This window comes from Corvus hawaiiensis, chromosome 1 (assembly GCF_020740725.1).
Source record: "Corvus hawaiiensis isolate bCorHaw1 chromosome 1, bCorHaw1.pri.cur, whole genome shotgun sequence".
Classification (NCBI taxonomy): domain Eukaryota; kingdom Metazoa; phylum Chordata; class Aves; order Passeriformes; family Corvidae; genus Corvus; species Corvus hawaiiensis.
In genome coordinates this window covers 47,927,242-47,949,436 of record NC_063213.1, presented here as the reverse complement: position 1 = coordinate 47,949,436, position 22,195 = coordinate 47,927,242, and the positions used below count along the sequence as shown (strand labels likewise).

The following is a 22,195-nucleotide window of genomic DNA, read 5'->3' as shown; positions in this document are numbered from 1 at the left end:
ATGGATGTGGTTTTAACCTATGTATGGGTTGCAGAAAAAGGACACTTTCGTCCTTGCATGATCCAGGTTGGAGAGAAGAGCTGCCAGAAGAGCTCTGTGGGACCCCCAGTTTATCCTGGGGAATAAACCTGAGGGCAAGCCTTTGTCTACATGAAAAGTTAGGATAAGGGATGTCCAGATTTCCTTTGGCATGCTACTCCTTGAGGGTCAGTCCACTGATACCTGATGAAAAGGAGTAGCCAGTATATGACTTTGTGTCGACCCCAGTCCATGAGAGTACCCAATATGTGAAACATCCCATGTGGCCAAGCCCACATGCACACAGAAAATATCGAGGAGACAGAGCTTCAAAGACATGCTTTGCCTTCAGTAGCATCTCAAATGCATATGGTAACTGAGCAACAATCCCAAATGCATCTAATTTTTTATTACCACTACAAAATACCTGCCCCGATAATTTTCCAAAAATCCTAAAGGCATTATTGAAACTGATACCCCTGAAGTTTGTGCACCTCCTTCTTGCAAGATGCCCTGAAGCAAGAATACAAAGTCAAAAATGAGAACAGGCAAAAAAAATTATGCCAGGGTATAAACTCTCAAGTGACTTTCTACTTGCTCCAGGCCTCATTCTGTGAGGATGCCAGGCTGCTGCACTGAGCTGCCTGCATCACTCCTAGCACAGTCAACTCCCTTTGGGGTGACTACTTTTATCCCTTGATGTTTCAGGCAAAAGGGCACTCTATAACTTAATTTGAACACAGAGGGGATAATCAAGTTGATTATCTCCTTGTAGTTGTAGTGGAAAAACAATTAGAAATCTTGCATTTATCTTAGAGCTACCCAAAAAGCATTTTCCATTTTGCACAAAACAGCAACCTGGGAAGACTTGATTTCATCTTGTCAGCTTTGTTATTTCAATTAAGCACACAAAACTGTTGCACATCTTAAGACAGATTAAAAGACTCAACTCAAAGGTGCTTGTAGATAGAAGAGAAATTTAGGAATGTAATATTTTTATGCTAGACTTGATTCTTTCTTACATGAAACACCCACCAGTTTTCAGGTGACCAGAATGTGGCCTCTAACAGTACTGTATTACTCATATTCCTATGAGACACCTTTCAGCAAAAGGAAAGCAAAACCCAAGTGTTTACTAAAATTCTGAATAAAGAGTGCTTGGAATCAAGAGTTTTGTTTTCAGTACTGTCCCTTATGGTCCAAAGGCCACTACATACTGACAAGTTTTTATATGTTTTACCTTGAACTGAGCTTCTGGAGGTCCAGTGATGATAACCATTCTCAGCTTAGCATCTGGTCCTTCAGCAGGGGCAATCTAGAATGGATAAACATAGCTATTGGTTATGTTTATGTCTTTTGAAGGAATAGTTTAAAGCTACCTCCTCCCCACTTCAGTCTCACATTCTGTTCAGGAGTGAAAAATTATTCGTTACAGCAGTAGCATCACACTTCAGTCATGACGGGTTTGTTCTCTTTAAAGTGCATTAATTAGCTGTAATGAAATATGGAGAAACTGGCTAAACCACCATAAGCAAATTTACTTCTGAAAATTAAAGACACAGCCACATATGGCAGAATCCCACATGGCATTTTCATGTGGCTATGAGTGATGTAAGACATGTAGCCTTCAAAAAGACAAATCTGGTTAATAAACTGAGATTCTCATCCCTACCCACCCCACTAGCTTGAATAGTCTTTCTAACAAGCTTTGCTCATTAGCAAAAGCTTGCATCCCTTCCCCTGAGAACAGAAGATCACTTTACTGTTGTAACTAATCGGATCCAAAACATTCCTCTATACCGGACAATGTGTGACCCAAATAAAAATTAAGCTCCACCAGAGCTGAGACAGAGACGCCTGTAGGGTCTTTAGCAGTTCATGTCACCACAACAGTAAGATTTCTGTGGGTGTTGTTCTCAGACTCCAGTGGCATTGAATAATTCAAAGTAGCCTCTGACATTCCGAATGAATCTTTTGTTTATCACAACTGACATTTCCATTGTTGCATCTAGTATTACATAGCTGCTGTTGAATGAGCAATATATTAAACACTACAGAATTTCATCTCAGCTGTTGGCAAGGGATGTTATTCATATTTAACAGCTGTAGTTTATTTCAGACAAATTACCAGTCACCAGGCATCATTTTCACTAAAGAATTTTGCTAAGGAAAGTTTATAACATTATTTGTATTGTACCCTAAGATGGAGAAGGCATTATATACTAGTTGTCTGGTTTGCATATCTATTTTTCATTATTTATGAATTCCAATTGGATATATCTAAAAATACATATAAATTTTACAGCAGTACATTTATATGACATGATGTGGTAAGAACAAACAGACTAAATCCATTCAATTCTTTGGAACGAGTATTTTAGAGGGGCAAAATTTCAGGGCATGTTTAGAGCAGCTGACTGAACAGAATTCAGCCTGACAATTGTCATTCGTGTAAAGTGGACATTGTGGTTTGTCTCAGTCTCCTCTTGTTTTCTGGATGAACACCAGCACGTTCATTAAAATTTTAGGAAAAATATTTTCCATCAAGCTTTCATTATGTCTTATATGTGTCTCAATGTTCTGGGACATATCTTGCTTTGATTTTCTCTTAGAATATCCTGTTCTCAGAAGCTGGGGTAAAATATGGCTGAGGGCTGCAAAAGAAACATATACCAACTAACATTTCAATGTCTGAAGGGGTAAACCAAGAGAATTCTGTGTTAATTTTGTCTGTCTGCCCTTGGAAAAAATAGTTATAGACATACAAATAATATACAAGTGGTGAATTTAACTTCTGAGATTTAGCATCTTTACATTCCTAACCAGGAAACAACCAATCTTCTATATGCCAAGCCACAAACGGACAACTTGATACACTCAAACCCCATAAGGTTCATCTTTCATCAGGAAGGGCTGCTCTGGAAAGAGTTTATAACCAAGGAGATGACAATGGTTCACAACAGGTCCACGCAGTGTAGCACAGGGTGGGCAGCAGGAAACTGAAATCTCTGCCTGTCTCTTTTGCTGTATAATTGAGTCTGCTGGAGTCCCACACTGAGCCTGCATTGCTAAGCAGTGACCCCCAGCACTGGGTCACAACCTGAGCTCAGCAACAGCCACGTGCACCTCTGAGGTGACAGCCTGAACACTGCAGCCTCATACAGAAGCCCAGTGCATCTGCAGGTTGGTCTTACATCATGGCCAATGAGTTTCACCAGATCTACAAAGCTCAGCATGAGCACAGAGAGGATGCAGGAGGATGTAAAGTGCTTTCAGCTGTAACAAGCTACAGCACAACTCAAAACAAGCATTATGCAGTTACTTCCTCCACAAAGTATGGTTACTGCAGTTTGGCAAGTAAAAAGTTACTCAGGCAGCACTCCCTCCAACTCTTAGCTAAAAGCACAGATTCCTTGATTCACAATTTATTATTTCACTCCAACATTATGACAGGGGGCAGGTGGTCAACATGAGAGAAGGTTAGAAGTTTTGAATAATTTACCAGTTGCCGTATTTAATACTTTCACACAGAAGCAAGCCTGTTGCTCCACATTGTTTTGCCAGATAACGGGTGATGTTGCATTATTTTAATAGATAAGTACACATACAGCTTCCCAATTTAGCAAGCATACCCTGTATCTGTACTCTTTTGTTAAGATTTAGTCTTATTTTCACAAAGTTTCTTTACTTTATTCTTAGTGAAGGAACAAAAGACCAGAGCTCAAGAAAACTTTTATCTGAATTTAAATTAATGCAGAAATGTTAAATGCATGGGGTAGAGGGGTGCCAGCCAGTAGAGGAAGCCTGAGGCCACTGTTAGCCAGATGCATGAGAAGCACTGGAAACTCCCTTTCCATTAAACTCTCTTCCAAGGACCAACTGAAGAACTAGTTTGGACGGGTTCTTGAAGGTCCAGGTTGTTTCACATTTCTCTCTCCACCTAGCAGTACCTTCCATACAGTGCTTAAATTTTAGATACAAGCTGTGGGAATGGAGAGGGGAAGAGGAAATTCATGTGATGCATCAGAGCCCCATGCAAGACAGATTTGATAAAGAAATATTGACACCTCTCACTTTCTTCTGTTTCATTTTTCCCCTAAAAATATGATTATTGGTGCTCAACTAATGTAAACCATCTGGGTAGTATAACCACTTAACATTCTGCTCAAAAAGGATGGAGTTGGGCAGGGCGTCATTGGTTGACTGGCCAGTAAACGGATCAGCACTCAGCAAACCACACACAAGACTCGTTAATCGGGGTTCCCCAATTATTTTGCTCTGCATCCTTCAACGAACACCTTCCAAGCCAAGCTCAGCTTCACCAAGCTCAACTCAGCACAGCCAGCTCCTGCCCTGTGCCCCAGACTTGTGGCAGATCCCTGCCATAGCACTCGCTAAACACATCGCCCCTCTGAAACAAAAACAAAGAGGGCTGAGAAGAAAACAATTGTTTTATCTGTGCAGTAAAATGTCCATCTAACAGCATACTAAAGCTGAACACTGTACTTTAAACTTTTTTCTTTTTTAGTTTAGGCCAAAACATTATCTTTCAGCATAAAACAGCAGAAAATACTATTTGTAAGAAAAAAGTGCTCAAGCATCTGGAGAGGATACTTGTGGTTACAATAGCATTAGTGACCAAAAGCCAAGGCTTTCCTACAACTGCAACTGGTACTAACCCCTGTACACAGCCAAGAAAAATTTCACCAAATTGACTTAAGCTTCTATTAGAGGTTAGCCTCTGCAAACCATCTTGTTCTCAGCTACACTGAGGTGGTCAATACACAAACAGCTGGATGTTATACCTGATAACAAGGTAAACATGCTGTTTAAGGACTGACTGGCCCCAGGAGCTTGGAGCAGCACACGGGTGAAGTTACAACACGAACAATTCAGTGTGAAGCCATTTGAGCCTGACAGCCCAGACCAATCCATCTGGAACAGAGCAGGGGCAGCCAAGAAGGCAGGAAACTTCAGCTGTGCTGCTGTATTTAGAAGGGGAATTTACCCCACCAATTTTCACTTTACCTAAAGCAAGGAGAAAGCCTTTAAACACTGCATCATTAAGGCACAAGTCTGTTTCTAGGACCACCAAAGTCGTTTTCTTTGCAGCTTATATTTCACACCTCAGGAGACGTTTGAAAACATGCTTCTAATTATCTTGTCTCAAGGAAGATTAAAAGATGATTTATAAACAAATGTTCCATTTATCACATCACATTCTAAGCATGGAGTGGGGGAGGATGTTCACGAAAGCACGGCTTGTGCAAACTTGCTGAAAGCGTCACGTAGAATAGGCAGAAAGTTATAGTTGGTGTAATAATACCTTAATAGATGCGCCTGCAAAACGAGAAAGTTGTTTGATGTGCTGTCCCTGCTTGCCAATAATAGCTCCAACTGCCAAGGCTGGGATGAACAGATGAACAGTCTCAGACTCGGGCTGTTGCTGTGGGGAAGAAGGAAAAATGCAGTGAATGTTTTTGAACATTATAAATCAGATTGACAGGAAAACGGGTACGGAACAGGCATGCATGGAAATGAGGGGGAAATCTTATTTCCCCCTGTGATGTCTGAGTATTAAGGTCTGGCTTTTTCTGGGAATCACAAAATCCACAGAACATGAAAACCAGTTTGAGCCAAAAGAGGATTCTTTCATCTTGTATAAAATACTCACAATTTTAATGCTTAGAACTTTAAAAAACAATTGAGGTGTTGCTTTTTTGTGAGGCTTTCACTCTTACCTGTCGCTGTCTGGATTCTCTTCCACATGCAAGAGCCTGCAGGTAAGGCTACTACAAGCAAAGGGGCTACAGCCTGAGCAGGCAAAATCTTTCTAGTTTCCTAGTTATATTTTTTATTTTAGATTGTGCTGAGAGCAGTACAAAAAGCCTCAGAGTTACATATATGCTACAATTTCCTTTGTGTGGGAGTGATCTGGAATGATAGCCAGCTTGAAATCTGCCAGTGATTCCTCCTGTGTAACATTATGCAACAGTTGGAGCCCTGGCAGCTGTCCTCACACAGGCTAGTAAATTAAACACCGTGTTTCTTAGAAGTGAGAGGACCCCAGCATTGCACCCACTGGGTATCAGGCATCACTGCATCTTCCAATTGCTTTCAAGCAGAAAGCCCAGCTGGAGAGCATGCCATAATACTCCAGATCCTCTCTACGTGCCGCACAGCAGCGATCAAACTGCAGGCTCGCATATGCCACAGTAAGTCACAACTGTTTTACCAGCCTCAGAAGAGCCTGTCTCAGATGAGCGGAGCACCATCGAATACGCGCTGCGCTGCTGCACCATTGATCCATCCGCTTCCGTCGGGGTTGCCGCTCGAAAGCATTTCACACAAGCCTCTTTGAACTAGGAGGTATTTAAGACACTGCACACCTCTCCTTCTAAAGTTTTTCTTCCTCTGTGTAGCCCTCTTATGTATTTTCAAAATTAGTTTTGCTCATCCTCAATAAGACAAAGCACTTTTCGTGGGGAGGTCTTTTGAGACCTCATCCTTGCTTTCTCAGTACCCACCATGCAGACCAGCATGGAGCACCAGCAAGCAGAGCACATGGGACCAACCATGCTCATTTAGCTTTGCTCAGTAGTATATTTTGTAGGGATACAGACTCACCCAGAGAAGTTCACCAAACCAGCTTTTTCTATGATATTTTCAGAAAAAAACCCCACTGCTATATGCAACGCAAAGCAAAGATGCACTCCTAAAAACACTCTCCCTGCTTATTTTCAAATTTCAGTAACTTCTTTCAAGGTTAAGTCCCTCAAGCAAAGTCTCCCTGCATTAACCATAAACAAATCAGAATAAAATGCTTGTTTCCAAGTTTTATCACCTCATTTTCGGTAAACACAAGTCAACTGTAACCTTAGGGGATACAAATTCCAGGCACAGCTCCATGTACCAGGTGAAGAAACCCAAAAATAGGATATTGGGAACAGATACACTTTAGGTGATTGCAACAGCTGCACAGTTTACCCTGTATTTCCACACATACAAGGCATTAGGATTCATAGGCATTTTATGCTGGTGTAAATCCACGTGGATGCAGCCCTCCACACCCAGCCTCCCTGGGTGCCTGGTGTGCTTTGAGGACTGCAGATCCAGCTGATTTTTAAGGCAGGCAGTGAGTCCCTGACCCAAATAACCAGAGCACCACACAAGTGGCGGTCTGAGACCAAAAGAGGAAATAACAACAATTAAGGAATGGGAAAAGGTGGGAGCACCCCTTTTATTCTGCCTACAGATCAGTTTAAAATTATCTCAAAACTACGCCCTAAAACTACATATTTGTAATGAAAGATACCAGTCACTTCAGTATATATGTTAAACCACTTTCCAGAAGATTACTCATATTCTCCTCCTATTATTACAAACATCCTGAGTACTGTCATAGTAAGTCCTTTTACGTGTTCACTGTGAATCCAGCAAGATTTCCAGTAATTTGGAAATGCTACTGTAGGTACTCACTTGATCTTACCACTACAAAAAACTGTTTCTAAATGGCTACAAGTTCATGAAGCATTTGGGATTTCCAGTTACGTTGCAAGGACCCATTGCACTGGGTGTAGAGGCAACCCCTCATTCCAATCCTGACAGCTTAACCACCCCCTTGCTTGATCCTCTTCTTGACCCCTGCATTCAACTGTCCACACATGCTCCAGCTCCTGCAAAAGTCCACTGCTGAAGTTTTCCCTTTCATATACTTCTCCAGCCTAATTTGTATAATACTGCTGCAAATCAAACATTTAACTTGACTTGGTTTTCAAGAATTTGAGCAGCTTCTACCTAAACCCACCTCCAGATACGTTTCTGTACCATAGAAACAAATCAAACTTCATTGTTTTTTTTGCATATATTTCCTGCCTTCCCTCTGTTGCCCATCTGCCTGCTGAGCAGTTTCCCCCTCTTCTTCCCGAAGCTTAATTTCAAGCCACTTTCTTGGCTAGATTCAATTCACCACTAAAATTCCTTTTTGCTGCCTCACCCTTAAACACAAAACATCAGCAGCAAAGGCAATGGAAGACAGAAGATGTACATGTTCTAACTGTACAGTCAGCTCACTGTAGCACCTTCCTCCCATCCCTTCTCATAGTTTTGACTTTTTGATACATTCCAAATTCTTTTTTCCTAAAGGACTTTTTAAAAATTATTTCTTATGTGACTGAAGTTCTTTAACACTAAACTTGCATTTTGATATAATAGTGATACATGTTTATTAAGGAACAGTGGAGAATCTGTCAATATTTAACTGTTCATACATTGGAATTTTTAAAATTCTTGTCTGGAGTAGCACATACATGGCATATACATACAGCCAAATTCATCCCCAGTATAACATCACACAGGATTTAGAGAAATTATGTTATGCACGCTGGTTTTTAACCACTCAAAAACCATACTGCTCTTTCTTTTTTTTCTTCTGGCAGAAATCAAATCTAACTAAGGCTTTTGAGAGTATCACAACACCAAGTTCAAATTACTATCTGTCCATCTCCTTACCCACAATAATTTTTAAATCCTTTTGTATTTACTGGAAACCTATCCTGCAAAAGAAACACATCAAAACATAATGCAATGACTACACCACCCATCAATCTTACAGATGCTTCTGGGGATGTCAGGATGGAAGAAAATCAGCTATAATTTAATCTTACCCATGCCATGCCACATAAGTCACAGAGCTTTCCAGGAACTCCTAACATGAGTTATATCAGAAATAGATTCCTAGATGTTAAACATATGTTAGAAGCACTAAATTTAGGGAACTGATTTCCCACTCTGAAATCTGAGCTTCAACGTTCACTCCCTTAAAGCCAAGTTTGCTTAAACCTATACTTACAATTTAAAAGCCAAAATATATATATGTGTATATACATTTGACAAGAGTGAGGTCTCCTGGACAATTTTCTCCTCCTCCTCATTCAGTTTATTTTTTTCCCCACGTAAGAAAATATTTTACTCAAAGTCAGCCCAGCCCTGGGAACTGACAGGAATGTGAAAAGAAAATCTTCTAAAGTAGCAGCCTAGGTTCACCAAGATGCGTAGTCCATACAACTACCCTAATTTGCAAGTAACCATCTCCAGCATCTGTGATGCACAGACCACCTCTTTTACCCCCGAAATATTTGCAGTATGGGCTCATGGCTAGTCCACCGTAGTAAGTTTGTCTTGTGTAGCTGTGGCACACAGATATCACTGAGATGTTCACTTAGATGGAGAATAGAATCTAGGTTGCTTTGGGGTTCTGTGTTTTCTTTGGGGGTTTTGTGTTTTAAGAAAAGAGCTCCAGAAGCCAAGATTTCTTAGATATAAGAAACAGATTCTTCAAAAGCATGGTGACCAGAAACAATTAATCCAGTCCATAAAAAGCTGTAAATACTTGCTTTGTTTCTGCAAAATTCAGTCTGCTTTAGTTACAAATTGGCTTGATAAGGAATTTTTGTCTATATCCAGCAGATTTAACTAGTGAAAACAATTTTAAACGGTGGTTTCATTCATTAATTGGATTCCAATTTCCATCCAAATGTTTCCTGATGAAAATCAGAAGTTAAAATTAATCAAGCAAAGAAGAAAAAGCACCATTCTTCATTTTTTAACAGAAAATGGGAAAAATACATTACCCAAAGCAAATGGCAAACTGCAGACTTGTATAAATAGAAAGATATATTCACTGTTAGCAAAGGGTAGCTGTGGCAGTACAGACCACTCTAAGGCTTTCAGAAAAGTAACTAAAGTACACGTGTAAAATTTGATGAGTCGACTTAAATCAGATTTCCTTCTTGCTCATTTAAATCATGATTGGAAATGGTGATCTAACACAGAGATGGAAATCAATCTGCCCCCCTGGATGACACTAAGCAACTCTTGCAGCACACCATTAGCTCTGACTTTTTACACTAGTACAACTCTTTTTCCTGGAGCAGCTTGGATACACATCCTTCCATACCTCCTGCAAGTCCCTGAGCCCCAGCCATCTGTCCCTAAGCCTAACAGTTCATATCAACCATTTATTTTCTTTTTTTAATATTTCTCCTTTAAATTCCCACCACCTCCATCCAAGACATAGACTCATCTGTCTGTAAATCCTGTAACCCCTGGCTGCTTCCCCATTACACTGGGCACACCTGAAGCCCCTGCACTGCTGGTAGCATCAGGATTATCCCCTTCACTCCAGCCAGACCCTGCAGCCCTACAGAAGATTTTCCCTTCTGCTGCCAACCCTACCACGTTAACTCTTAGGAAACTAGCTTAGCACAGCCATCATTTCCTGGTTTCCAGAGCCTCAGCAGGAGGCAGGTTCTTCCCCTCCTTGGGATATTGCCACTTGTCCTTCAGCATGAGGGCTACTGCTTCACACCAGAGCTAGAAGCTGAGGACTCCCAGCCAAGAAAATTTGCAGATTCACTCTTCTTTCTACCATCCTTGCTTCCAGGGTTAGAAATATTTGTAGGCACCAACTGCCCTTAGAATAAAGTTGTGATAACTTTTCTCTGCCAATTCCTTGTGTATCAGTCCTACTGATGAACTGCAGAAAACCACACAGGAGGAGAGCTTTTCCCTTACCTGATAGGTTAGTCAGAAAGAAAAGCATTCCTCCTCATCTCATGCTGGGGTAACAGCCATAGCACAGCCAGGCAAGAATTAAAGCTCAGAAAAAGAAAACGATGATCCTCCAGGTAGAGGGTGGTAGGTAAAAAAGCAGGTCCCAAACCACTAGAGCTGTGGGAGTGGACATTCTATTTGGAGAAGGGCATTTGAAATACAAAAACAACAACACAGAACAACAAAAAATACACAGAAAAGTGAACAGAGTTTTGCCTCCTCTGTTCTTCCCCAAGACGACACCTCCTCTCCTCATTTTGGCTGATGCCGCTGCTAGGTCAGTCCATAGCTCCCTCAGTCTCCCACAGCATGAGTGTGTGGTGTGATCTGCCCCGTGGCAGGGCTTGTAAGGGAGCATGTTTTTTATTTATGTCCCTCAAGTTAATTTGAACATTAATCTCAGGCTTTTTCTGCAATCCTGCCAATGGTACAAAATTTTTTCCAGTCTCGTGCATAAGTGTCTCCATAGACCCCTTGCTCCATCAAATGCATGTGGTTGGTAAACCTTTGGCAACATTTGGGATAAGGCTGTAAATCTTTAAAAATATTGTACCCACAGAAGTAAATAGGCTTTTAAGCCAGACATGAATGGGAGAAGAATCAAATCTTTGCTGGTTTCTAAGCCTGCTATGTTTCATGTTGCAAATTAATTACCTTAGCATGAAGTATTTATTTTAACTCACAAAGTCATATTATCCATTTTGAGTCAGCATCAGGTTTCTTAGTTGTGAAGGAAATAATTAAGACCTGTTTTAAGACTGCATGGAGGTACCACCTAGCCTAGTGGGATACTGGGTTTGGTTAGCTTTTTTTTACATAGTAAACAAATCCGCTTTGTAAAAGTAAATTAATACAGACAGTAGGTGACTGCATTAAAAAGTCTTTTTTTTGCCATTCTCCCCCCTTCCCAACAACCAAATCTGCCAAGACAAGGCAGATTTACAGACAACTCATTCGGTCTTCAGAATACCCTGAGTTTGCCAGGAAGTGAGGTATCATATTATTCAAACCCTGTACCAGATCCAAAGCCAAAATTTAAACCATGTTTTTGCAATGTACTGTGAAGAATTATCCTGGCCCACAGCTGTAACAAATGCTCTTATTTATTTAGTAATAAAAACTTGCAGCAAGAGGAAATGAACATTAAGCCAAGTATCCTTGAAGACATTCAAGGATTCAATGCATTGATAAGAAATAAGCTTGAGATGATGGTGAAAAATCCTAGTGTGTTCATTTTGCAATAGTAGTGCTAAAAGTTTAAGCCTTCATTGGAAACAAGGGGCTCATTAAGGAAAACAAAGTTTTAGTATAGGTCTAACATGATCCACAGTTCCACAACATCCTTGCAGATACCTTGTGTCACCGTCTTGTACAGTCAACTGAGCTGAAGTGGAGCTGACAGTGCAGATCAACAAACTAACCTGAACTCCCTGCACCCTCCAAGTTTTTTAGGTTTATTTCAAACAGATTTAGGTCCATGCTGCAAGTCGAAAGCTTTCTGCCATATTCACTGCCTGAAAAGCCAGGACCACACTCAGAAGAGTTCTGCACTGCTGAATTCAGTCAGTCAAGAGGTAGCAAAACAATTCAAAAGAAGCAATGCACATTTTTAGCTTTGATCTGCACACTAAAGCGTTGCTCATATTACCAGGCATGAACTGTACAGCCACCATTCACCCAGGGTTTCACCTTCCCATGAACCCCAGGTTAATCCAAGATGCTCCCCTTTAGTGTAACTGCTGCATTATGTGAGAAACACTGGTGTCAGTAGATGAACCAAGGGCATGACCCTTTCTGGGACACAGAGCCCATGGCAAGGCCATGCAGCTCTACCTCTTTGCCAGGAAGAAATGACGTGTGGGTACCCTCCATCCACCCAGCTGATCTGGTCCTCTCCTCTTGGTTGAAAATCTAAGAATGACTTACCCCTGTCTATGTTTCCATTTTGGGGATTGCTGCGCTTCAACACCTGAAACTCAAATACAGCTGGTTCTTACACAATGGTCAGTACCTTAAGTGAGAGGCTACTAAAATCATTTTGCTTAGTACTACTCATTCCACTTCTTGGCTCTCAAATTTAGTACTTTTCATCATGATCATCTTCTAACTCGGAAGACATGAGAATCTTCTAAGACTGCTAAAAGTCACTAAAAGGACCACACATATCAGAAGTGTTTCCAATATGAGAGCCTAGCTAGGAACAAGGGAGTAGAAATCACGGAAGCAGAGAAGGAACATTTTCTGGCAGGCTGGTTATAAGGCATTTCACAAGCAGGAACTGGTTTGACATATTTCTGAACATGGCATGAACTTTTTGTTTTTGCAAAATCTGACTGGCCACAATGCCAAAAAAAGCAATCTGCCACCTTTTATTCAGAACAGACAGCCAAAATCAGAATTCAACATAAGGAACAGATTGTGAAACTATGTAAGCAGGAATTTTGCTGGTCATTCACAAGCAGCAAGCATAGGTATTCAGTGTTGCAACACTGTATGACCACCAAAAAGTATATGTATAGAAACACTTCCACTTCAAAAATCATGGCTGTGACACAACAGCCACATGGGTACTCCAAACCCATGGAAGTTGCCCATGAAATCAGTGGCTTTGGAAGATGCAGGTGCTCATCAGCTCTGGTTAATAAAGGCACTGCTCTCAGATTCCATGACAGCTGCCAGAAAAACAGGTTGTGTAAACACAAAGATCACTTATTTTTCCATCATGTTTAACTAACAAACAAACCAGAGATGGAGCCAGATACAACAGAATGAGGACTTGACCTACTTTTGTTTCTGGCCTGAAGGAGCTCAATACACTCTAGTAACAAAATATTTGGCACCTTAAGGAATTAAATTTCCCATTTAGTTTAACATTCAGAAGGCATGGAGCCTGGTACTTAGGGCTTGAGAGTCTGAGATAGTAAAGGGAACTCCAATTAAATCTTCCCATATGAATCTAAGGGCAGGGAACCAAATTCTAACTCTCTTGTTCCAAAAAACTACAAATATCTCTACAAGTATTCAAACCTGTAGTGAAGAAGAAACCATTTTTATTTTAAAAAGCATGGATTACTAGTTAACAAGTGATTCTATTTGCATTATGACAACCTCAGAACTGTAAAAGAAGCTATTAAGAATAACTGGAGGCTTCAACACCTCAAAAAACTACCATTGACTTGCCAGATCTTTGTACATCATATGGTGCCAATTGCATTTTTTATTCCCTTGCTGAGGGGTTGGTCCATCTCCAGAGGCAGAATAGTTTGACTGCTCTGGACATGTGTCCCTGAGAACGCAGCATGGCAGAAGCAGAAGAGTTTCAACCCAGTGGAAAGACCAACCATTTTCTCCACAAGGCAAAACAATCCCACAATGTTACACACCATGAAGCAAATTCTTTAGTTGTCAAAAAATGCATCATTAATGAATGTAAGAAATTAAGCATCAGTAAAGGTGTATTTCAAGGCACTGAGGTTACAATCTTCAAAAGAAGTCTAATTAGCTGGTAGATTTTTTCAGACAATGCTGTTGTCCTGTAGTGCCCTCCTCAAGATTGTATGTGCTGCGCATATAGGGTTCTAATTTCACTGATAAAAAATAATTTTGTAAAAACACTGGCAAATCCTTCTTCACCCCCCAAAACCACATCCTCTTTTGGCTGCAGGACAGCTTCTCAAAAATCATCTACTGCTTAACAAGCTGGGCAAATTAGGGCAAAGCCACTTGCAACTACGCACATTATAGATGTACAGACATTACTGCCTCTGGGTAGGTCAGACAAAACAGCTGCACGAGCCAATCCTATCAAACCCAGACATCCAAAGGAGCCCAACTTCACCAAGTAAGAGTCAAAGTACCTGGAAACAGGACAGTTTATCCTCTTCCTTGTCTTTCTCATCTATGCTCAGGGCATCAAATGAAGGCCCTCAATGAAGCAATTTTTCATTTTAAATTACTTTTCTTTCCTGCCAAAAGCACAATACAGTTATTTCTTCTCTTACTTCTATGCAATATAGAAGATGTCTTCTTTACTATTATTATTTAAGAAAATGACTGGAGAATAAAGAAGAAATTTTTCTCTTGACCACAACATCTTCTAAGGAGAAAGTTTTCCACTGGCATATTCCTTACCTGCAACAAAAAGCTTCAAGAGATGGCAAAGAATAAAGGAAAGCAACCTATCAGCCTAGCTGTACAAGACTTTTCTTTGCAATCAGAAAAAGGTGGTTTGATTTCTTGGTTTTGTTTACTGTACAAAACTACCTTTTCTTTGGTTTTGTTGTTTTGGTTTTTTCTCCAATCTCCTTTCCCCCACTCCTCTCTTCCTAGAAGCCCATATGCATTTCACATAACCTGAAAATTTACTGTGAAGCTAAAGGAAAGGTTAGAAAGAGTGCTTTTTTTGAAGGCAGACCTTCAAGTAGCTACAATGGATGTCCAAAGAGACCAGCAGAGAAAGCAGTCCCACTGCAAGCAGAGGAGCGTCTCTTCACCTTAGCCAACTTTCACAGGGCAGAAGTTCACGTATCTCTTCCATGCCCTTCCAGATGCAGGAGAGCAGCTGGTGTGAACTCCTCTTATGGAGAAAAGCTGTCTGCTTCTCACCTTACTTTATGTTTGAGTTTATCTGCCATGAGACAGATTTAATTATACTACCCTGTTTCAGGGCATTCAAGGGCAGGATGAGGTCTCCACAGGTTAGCCCTTTTCTTCCCCCATGCCATTGGATGCCAAATTTCAGACACAGAGGCTACAAAAGAAATGCAGTTGGATGTAAAATTAAATATGCAAAGTTCCAATTGTAAAAGGAAGGGTGCAACCCATTTAACCCCAGTGGGTGGGCCAGGTGTATTTATTGCATGGCTGTACACAGTTGGACTTTAAGGTAAGGATTTCTTGTTTGTTTGTAGCTTTAAAACCTTCAGTGTTGCATGAGAACAAACTTCTATTCTTGAGAGACAAGCATGTGCATATTCTCCCCACAGTTCAGAAGACAGAAGCAACAACTCCATCAAAACAGCTTTGAGCAGAACAACACTACATCTGAAGCAGTTTGGCTGGGATACTTGTTAAAACATTTCTTTTTTTGTGGCAACATATCTTCTGGAAAACATAAGCATGGGCCATATTCCCTTTTGCAGAACCTTACTCCCCCCCCTCATACAAATCCCAGTCCTTTGTGCAGGTGCTCAGGTCATGGCATTTGTTACAAGTGACAGTGGGCAGACTAACAAAGCTCTCTGCAATTGTGTCAGAGCTGCAACGCACACAAGCATTTAAATGCACAGCTAAGGAGAAAGATTTAAGGATAAACAGAAAGTGGTGGTTTTTCCAGGCCCAAAAGCATCTGGACAAGACATCAGGTACAAATAGGCACAGAAAGGCTACTGGTCCTTAATATGGTCACACAAGGGCACAGATCAGTCAAAAAAAAAAAAAAAAAAAAAAGGCATTAATTTGATCATATCACCAGGATCATAAGAGCAAAATCATGCCAATTTGACAGTAAAAAGAATTTTTAGCTCTTAATTCTCTTAACTGAGACTTTTTTTTTTTTCCCCCCCTCAAACCTTAAAACATTTCAATGATTCTCACAAGGTCTGGTTTGTCTGTCTTTTAGGAGCCCGGGGAAAAACAAACAGATCTTGGACTTTTGCAAAAAGAGGAAAATTCAAGAACTGAAACACAATATGCAATTCCATCGCATCCCTTTTGAGTGACTGCACAAAATGAGTGCTTTGAACAGGCAAACAGAGCTTGGACTCCACAAATATATTATACAATTGCAATATCAAGAATTGTTGCTAGCAATAAGTAAAAATACTAAAAAATGGATGGTTAGCCTTCACTGGTTGAGGTGCTCAGACACTGTTAGCCACATGCAATGGACATGTGCCCATGTGTGTGCTTGTATCTGTTAACAGACAAGTACCAAGGACAACCTGTGCCTTCCTGTGGGGGCTCCACTGCCAGGACAAAGAGTAAAGCAGCGAGACACAATCTGCATCTCATTAGATTAAATTGGATGAGGCTTTGGTGTTGTACATCAGTGTGAACCACCACAGAATAAGGTCTCCGAGTCACATGGAAATCATTCTCCCAAATGTGACACAGTCCAAGGAACTAAATGCAAACTAGTGTTTGATAAGATCATCATCTCAAGTTTGTGATACCAGAGTGTACCTGAAGCAGCTGGAGAACAATGTTTATGCTTTTGTCAAATCTCTTAAAGGTTTGCATGAAGAGGGATAGGATGAAGCATCACACACATGGTAACACAGCTAAACCTATTCAACTACTCAGTCCCAAGCTCCTGAGTACAGAATGTTTTGGGAACACTTGGCTCCAGCTGTACGTATGAGCATTCAGACCTGTCACTAAGCTCTGGCACCGTAACAAAATCCTAGATCTGTCTACTATGCAGATTTTTCCTCTTTATACCCATATAAAAAAAGCAGCAGCAGGAGTGTGGCACATAATAGTTTCAATAATTAAGATGACACTTCAGGTTCTTTGGGAACAAGTCCTACACAAGGTCACAGCAACACCTTGTCACTAGAAAGTAGCACATATGAAGTATCAGCTCCATATGGAAACCCTGCTGCAAATGCCCAAACTCACCCACCTAATTCTTCTGACCCAAGGGAGAGCCCCAGTCGAGTCCATCTCCACAACAAGGTGAAGAAAGGGTGCATACAAAGATATTACAAGAGCTTCAAACACACCCTCAGACACAGCACAGGGGGGGTCCCAAGGTTCGCTGTATGGCTTGCAAGCACAGACTTCAATGACACTTTGATGCCAAGAGGCCCCTTGTGATGGTGCAGCTGAAACTGCTGAGGAACACACCTCTGTTCAGTCAAACAAACAGGAGGCAGGGAAGAGCCAGCCCTGTGCATCCCTGAGCAGAAGGCAAAATTTGCACTACACAAAAATAAGCAGGACAGCAGCAGGACACATATCTTTACACCCTGACACCAGCAGTGTTTTCAGAAAGGATTTCCAGCTGCCTGAAAGGGATATCCTCCGTGTCCACTAATCTGTGCTCCCAAGCATAAAAGGACATGCACTGAAAACAAGGTAAAGGGACTTGGGTTGCCCAAATGCTTTTGTCAAAACAAGGAACTTGGTAATAAATAGCGCATAGGTAAATGGACAAAGTCTCCCCGGGAATTTTTCATTAATTTTTCTCCTGAGACTTTCTTTCCCCAAAGCCTCTTTTAGTTACACAGATTTAATTTTATTTTTTAAATCACTCGTGAGCTCTCCGAGATGACCTAACCCTGTGGTTACCTTTAGCCTTTCAAATTGTATCCATTTCTCCTTCAAAATACAGCCAGACTTTTTTTCTCTTTCTTCTTCTGCATGCCCCAATAAACTATTTAATCAGTGTCTGAAAAACTGTTCTTACTAGAGGAAAAAATTAGAGGAGAATAAAACTCAGAAGTTACAGAAAAAAGCAAGATTTAAAAGTCTTTGAAATAGAAACTTTGTTTTCTGAACAACTGCATCCATTAAAAGAACACTCATACTTTTTCTTGTTTTCTCTCCTCAGAAAGCAACAAGCACTTTGAGTAAGTCAGTCAGCCCGAGGGGCTGACTCACCTGAAGCCCACAGAACCACCTGCTCTTTTCCAAATACCGACACGTCTAAGTACGAACAGGGGAGATAGCTCCACTTGTTCATGTGTTTGCTTTAGAAACCCTTCTTATCTGGCTCAGGGGCTGTATTGGTACCACCCCCAACCTCCACAAAAGCTGTTGGAGTTCACCCTGAGAATCTGTGAGTTTATCCCTTCTTTCTGCATGTTAGCTTGTCACACATCCAGGCTGCATGGAATGGGAGCCAGTTCAGAGGACTGAGCATGAACAAAGCAAGAGAGTTCAGACAGTGGTCCTTCCAGCTGCACAGTTTCTACACTTTTACATAATGACATTTGTTTCTTGATGCTTTTTTCCAGATGTTGCCATTATCCTATTTCCAGAAAGCTGGAAACTGCCAGAGATCTTAGCAGGCCAAAAAAGGTGCATTTGGGGGGTAAAGGTGCGCTAGCAACAGAGGGACAGACAGGAGTAACCACCAAATTCAGCAGTGTTTAGGTGCATATTTAAAGCAAAAGCAAAAAAAAAACCACAACAGGGAAAAAGTGGGAAAGAAATGAAAATAAACCAAGTGATGAACAGAACTGTGGGCTTACAGTATGAATCTCAAGAATAGCGAAGTAGTTTGCAAATCTGGAGTAAAAAGAAAGGAAAAGCCACACTTTTAATTACCAACAAGGAAAGCTCTATACTGTTAGTAAACCACACCTAGTTCCTCTTAAGAAAAAAATTGAGGTAATCCATTACCAGAGATGGCATTTTATATAATACAGTGAAGCAGAAACCTGTATTGTTTAGTTCAGTCTGCCAATCTAATTAAAGTGCAGAAGGACTGTGTGAGAGAGAATTCATTTGTCATAAATGGAGGCTCTGCTATTGACAGTAAAATAACAAAGCATAAATATATTTCTATTGTAGCTTTCATTAAAGCACATTTTTCTGATAAAGCCACTATTCTACTCAATATAGTTCATAACGCATTCATAACACCAAAGTTGTTCATTCTCACAAACAATGCTACAAGAGTGGAATTTTTCCTGTTCCTTGCAGTGACTCTCTCTTGGCTTCTTCCTCTGGGGAAAAATATTTAGACAACAATTACCCTTTAGTACAACATAGCTTGAGTTATTTGATAAAGTTCAGTGTGTTGTGCTGCATTTTCACTTTTCTAGTTCATGAAAAGTCTCAGACTTAGCTCTCTAGATGTCACTGTTGGGCAAAGAAGGGGACAAAGTCAGACGCATCAGAGTTTGTACAGCTCTGTCATCCACTTCTTAAGAGACTTGTTAGAATTGTTTTGAAAATTCACCTTCCATTGAGTTGCTAACAACCACCACCACCAGAAACAAGGAAGAGACGAAAAATCACCTTCTCTTTATAATGAGGTTGTCTTCTCTTGAACAGCAAAACACCATCTCAGTTCCAGACAGACTCTGGAGCTTTCTGATACAATAAATTACCTTCTGCTCCATAGCAAAAGACCTCTTATGTTTACTAGTCAGCACTGAACTTGAGTAAGGTTCTAGTAAACTTTTTCAGATATTTTTTAGAGAGCAAATTGGCAAGTAAATTGCAGCTTTCTGGAGATTAATCCATGTAATTTTCATCCTATATATTTAGCAGTATTGCGTTTCAATAGGGCATTTATAAAACTGCTACACTCAAACAAACATTTTAGCTACATATAGATTCCCACTTTATGGCAAGAGATCATTTCTTTTTTTTCCATATCAAAAGGAATAAAATTGCAGACTAGCATTATTAATTGCCAATTCCAGCAATTTTAAAATTCTATTTTATGTGAGAGTTCTTTCTGCAGTAATTCAAATTCTCTGTAAAATAAAATCTAACTCTTCTAAGCAGCACTATTTTCCAGCTTCACTGAGCATTTCACTAGAAAAACAATTAATGCCTGCTCCCAACTGCAGCCATATGAAATATCTTTCAGTGTGCAAGCAGGAAGACAGACAACACTTAGAAAAAGGGCAGAACACAGTTAGCAAAACACCCTTCCCAGATTTTCCAGGTAACTTCACAAAAAAATGCAGCAGTCTTCTTAGTTTTGAACAGCAGCATTGTACAGATTTGTATCACCATCCACTAACCATCCAAAATCAGAGTTTCCCTTACCCCAAATGGTGGATACGAAGCAGCAGCAGCAGCGGAGGCAACACTCACTGCGGGAGGTGGTATTCCTGAAGAAGAAGGTGGGAACAGACCCAAGGCATTCAGATTTAATCCAGGAATTAAATGTGCTTGAAGCTGCAATGGCAGAAGAGTCAAGATTTAGAGTCCTGGTTATTAACTTTAATAAAATCCTAGTTGGCACATGCTGTTAAGCTTGTGGGATGTTATTTAAAACAACAACAACAAAAAATTCATCTCGATTACCCGAAGGACTCTCCTTCAAACCTGTTTCCTAGACACATGTACAGACCAATAACATTAAAAACTCATAGTGTGAAAGGCAGATGGGAATCACTTGCTACAATTTCATCAGCAAAACACATTTCAAACTTCACAGCAAGATATTCAGATAATAGTACTATTTACTTTCAGAGTGAACATATTTATCAGAAAAATAATAGTTTTGGCCTCATACTAAAAAGACAGCACTGTAGAAACAGAAAGATCATGTGCAAACCTCTGCTTTTCTTACACTGGGGCAATACATATGTGACACTATAACCCCATCCCCTCTCCCTTGCAAAAGAGGAAGTGAGATACCTCCAGCAATTGCTGGGAAAGGATCAACTATGAAGTTGCATGTCCCTTGCTTGACCACACCTGAGAAGAGTGACACCATCATGTGGTAGGAAGCATTTGTTGTCTGATACAAAACTTGTGAGTACCCTTTTCCAGATTATTGCTCAAAAGCATGAATATGCTTTAGAAATATCTCAGTGTCTGTCCCTCTTTAGCTATCTCAGGCCATTGAGATAAGCCAATCACCAAAAAACTACAAAACTTCACCACCTCAAAAACAACCTTAATAACCACTACAAACTAAACCTGAAATCTATGCAGTAACAGAGGTGGGTTTTGACTTTCCATACCTTCGTCAAACAGCAACGCAGTCTCTAACTCACACCATGTCATATGAAACAAAAAGGCACTGCTATTGAATTTGGTTTTGACTTTGTTCCTCATGTGTAGCTCATGTACTGCAATTTGCTTTGTGTGGGACAGGCAGGGAGAGAAAGGGGGGAAAATATTCTCTCTACTCAGTAGGGCAACCATGAAGAAGAGACATTTCTGGAAATTCAGGAGCATTGTAAACTGAAAAAATATTTCCATTCTAACTCTAGACCATAAGATTTGGATACACACGCACACACAAAGCTTTTCCTAACTTATCAAAAGTCTCAATCATTTCTCAATATCCATTAGTAACACTCTGGCAAACTAATGAGGTATGTTGTTTTCATTATATAATCACCAATCATCTTCAAATAGCTAAATGCCTTTATCATCTGTATCAAGAAAAAACTTTATTAAAGCCTTCTTAAATTAAATAATTAAAAACAGGAGAGATCCTTCTTCCATACATTATGTTATTTATGTGAAGAGACTGAATCACTACTTTAAAAAACATGCAAGCCAGAGCACATAAGCCACAGCAGCACAAACACACCCTTCTTCAGGCTTTTGCAACAAGAAAAAAGTAAAATACTCATTAATTTCCTCAATCCAAAGTTCTCAGTTCCCCCAGTCAAATATGAACCAGAAAAACCTCCATTAAAATAGCACACATAAATAAATAACAAAAATGGTTGCCCACTCCCCCACAAATAAATAGAAGAGTCAACAGAGTGGCTGCAACAGAAAATTCTGATTTGATATTAGGAAAAAAAATTCATCATGAGAGCAGTGAAACAGAGCACAGGCGTCCAGAGGTGCTGGACACTCCATGACCACTTTCTATCCATGGAAATGGACAGACACTTTCTATCCATGGAAA

The 22,195-nt window shown here is 40.3% G+C and overlaps 1 protein-coding gene across 2 annotated transcripts in view; it reads right to left on the bottom strand.

The window, feature by feature from the left end:
• The window catches only part of IGF2BP3 (insulin like growth factor 2 mRNA binding protein 3), a 112,237-nt gene that overhangs the window by 5,456 nt on the left and 84,586 nt on the right, over nt 1–22,195 (bottom strand). For both annotated transcript variants that reach the window (XM_048303417.1, XM_048303425.1), the window contains 3 exons: nt 20,365–20,496; nt 5,345–5,464; nt 1,259–1,333 (listed from right to left, as the gene is read on the bottom strand). In XM_048303417.1, the coding sequence (XP_048159374.1) occupies nt 1,259–1,333; nt 5,345–5,464; nt 20,365–20,496 (327 nt within the window). The remainder of the gene's footprint in view (nt 1–1,258; nt 1,334–5,344; nt 5,465–20,364; nt 20,497–22,195) is intronic.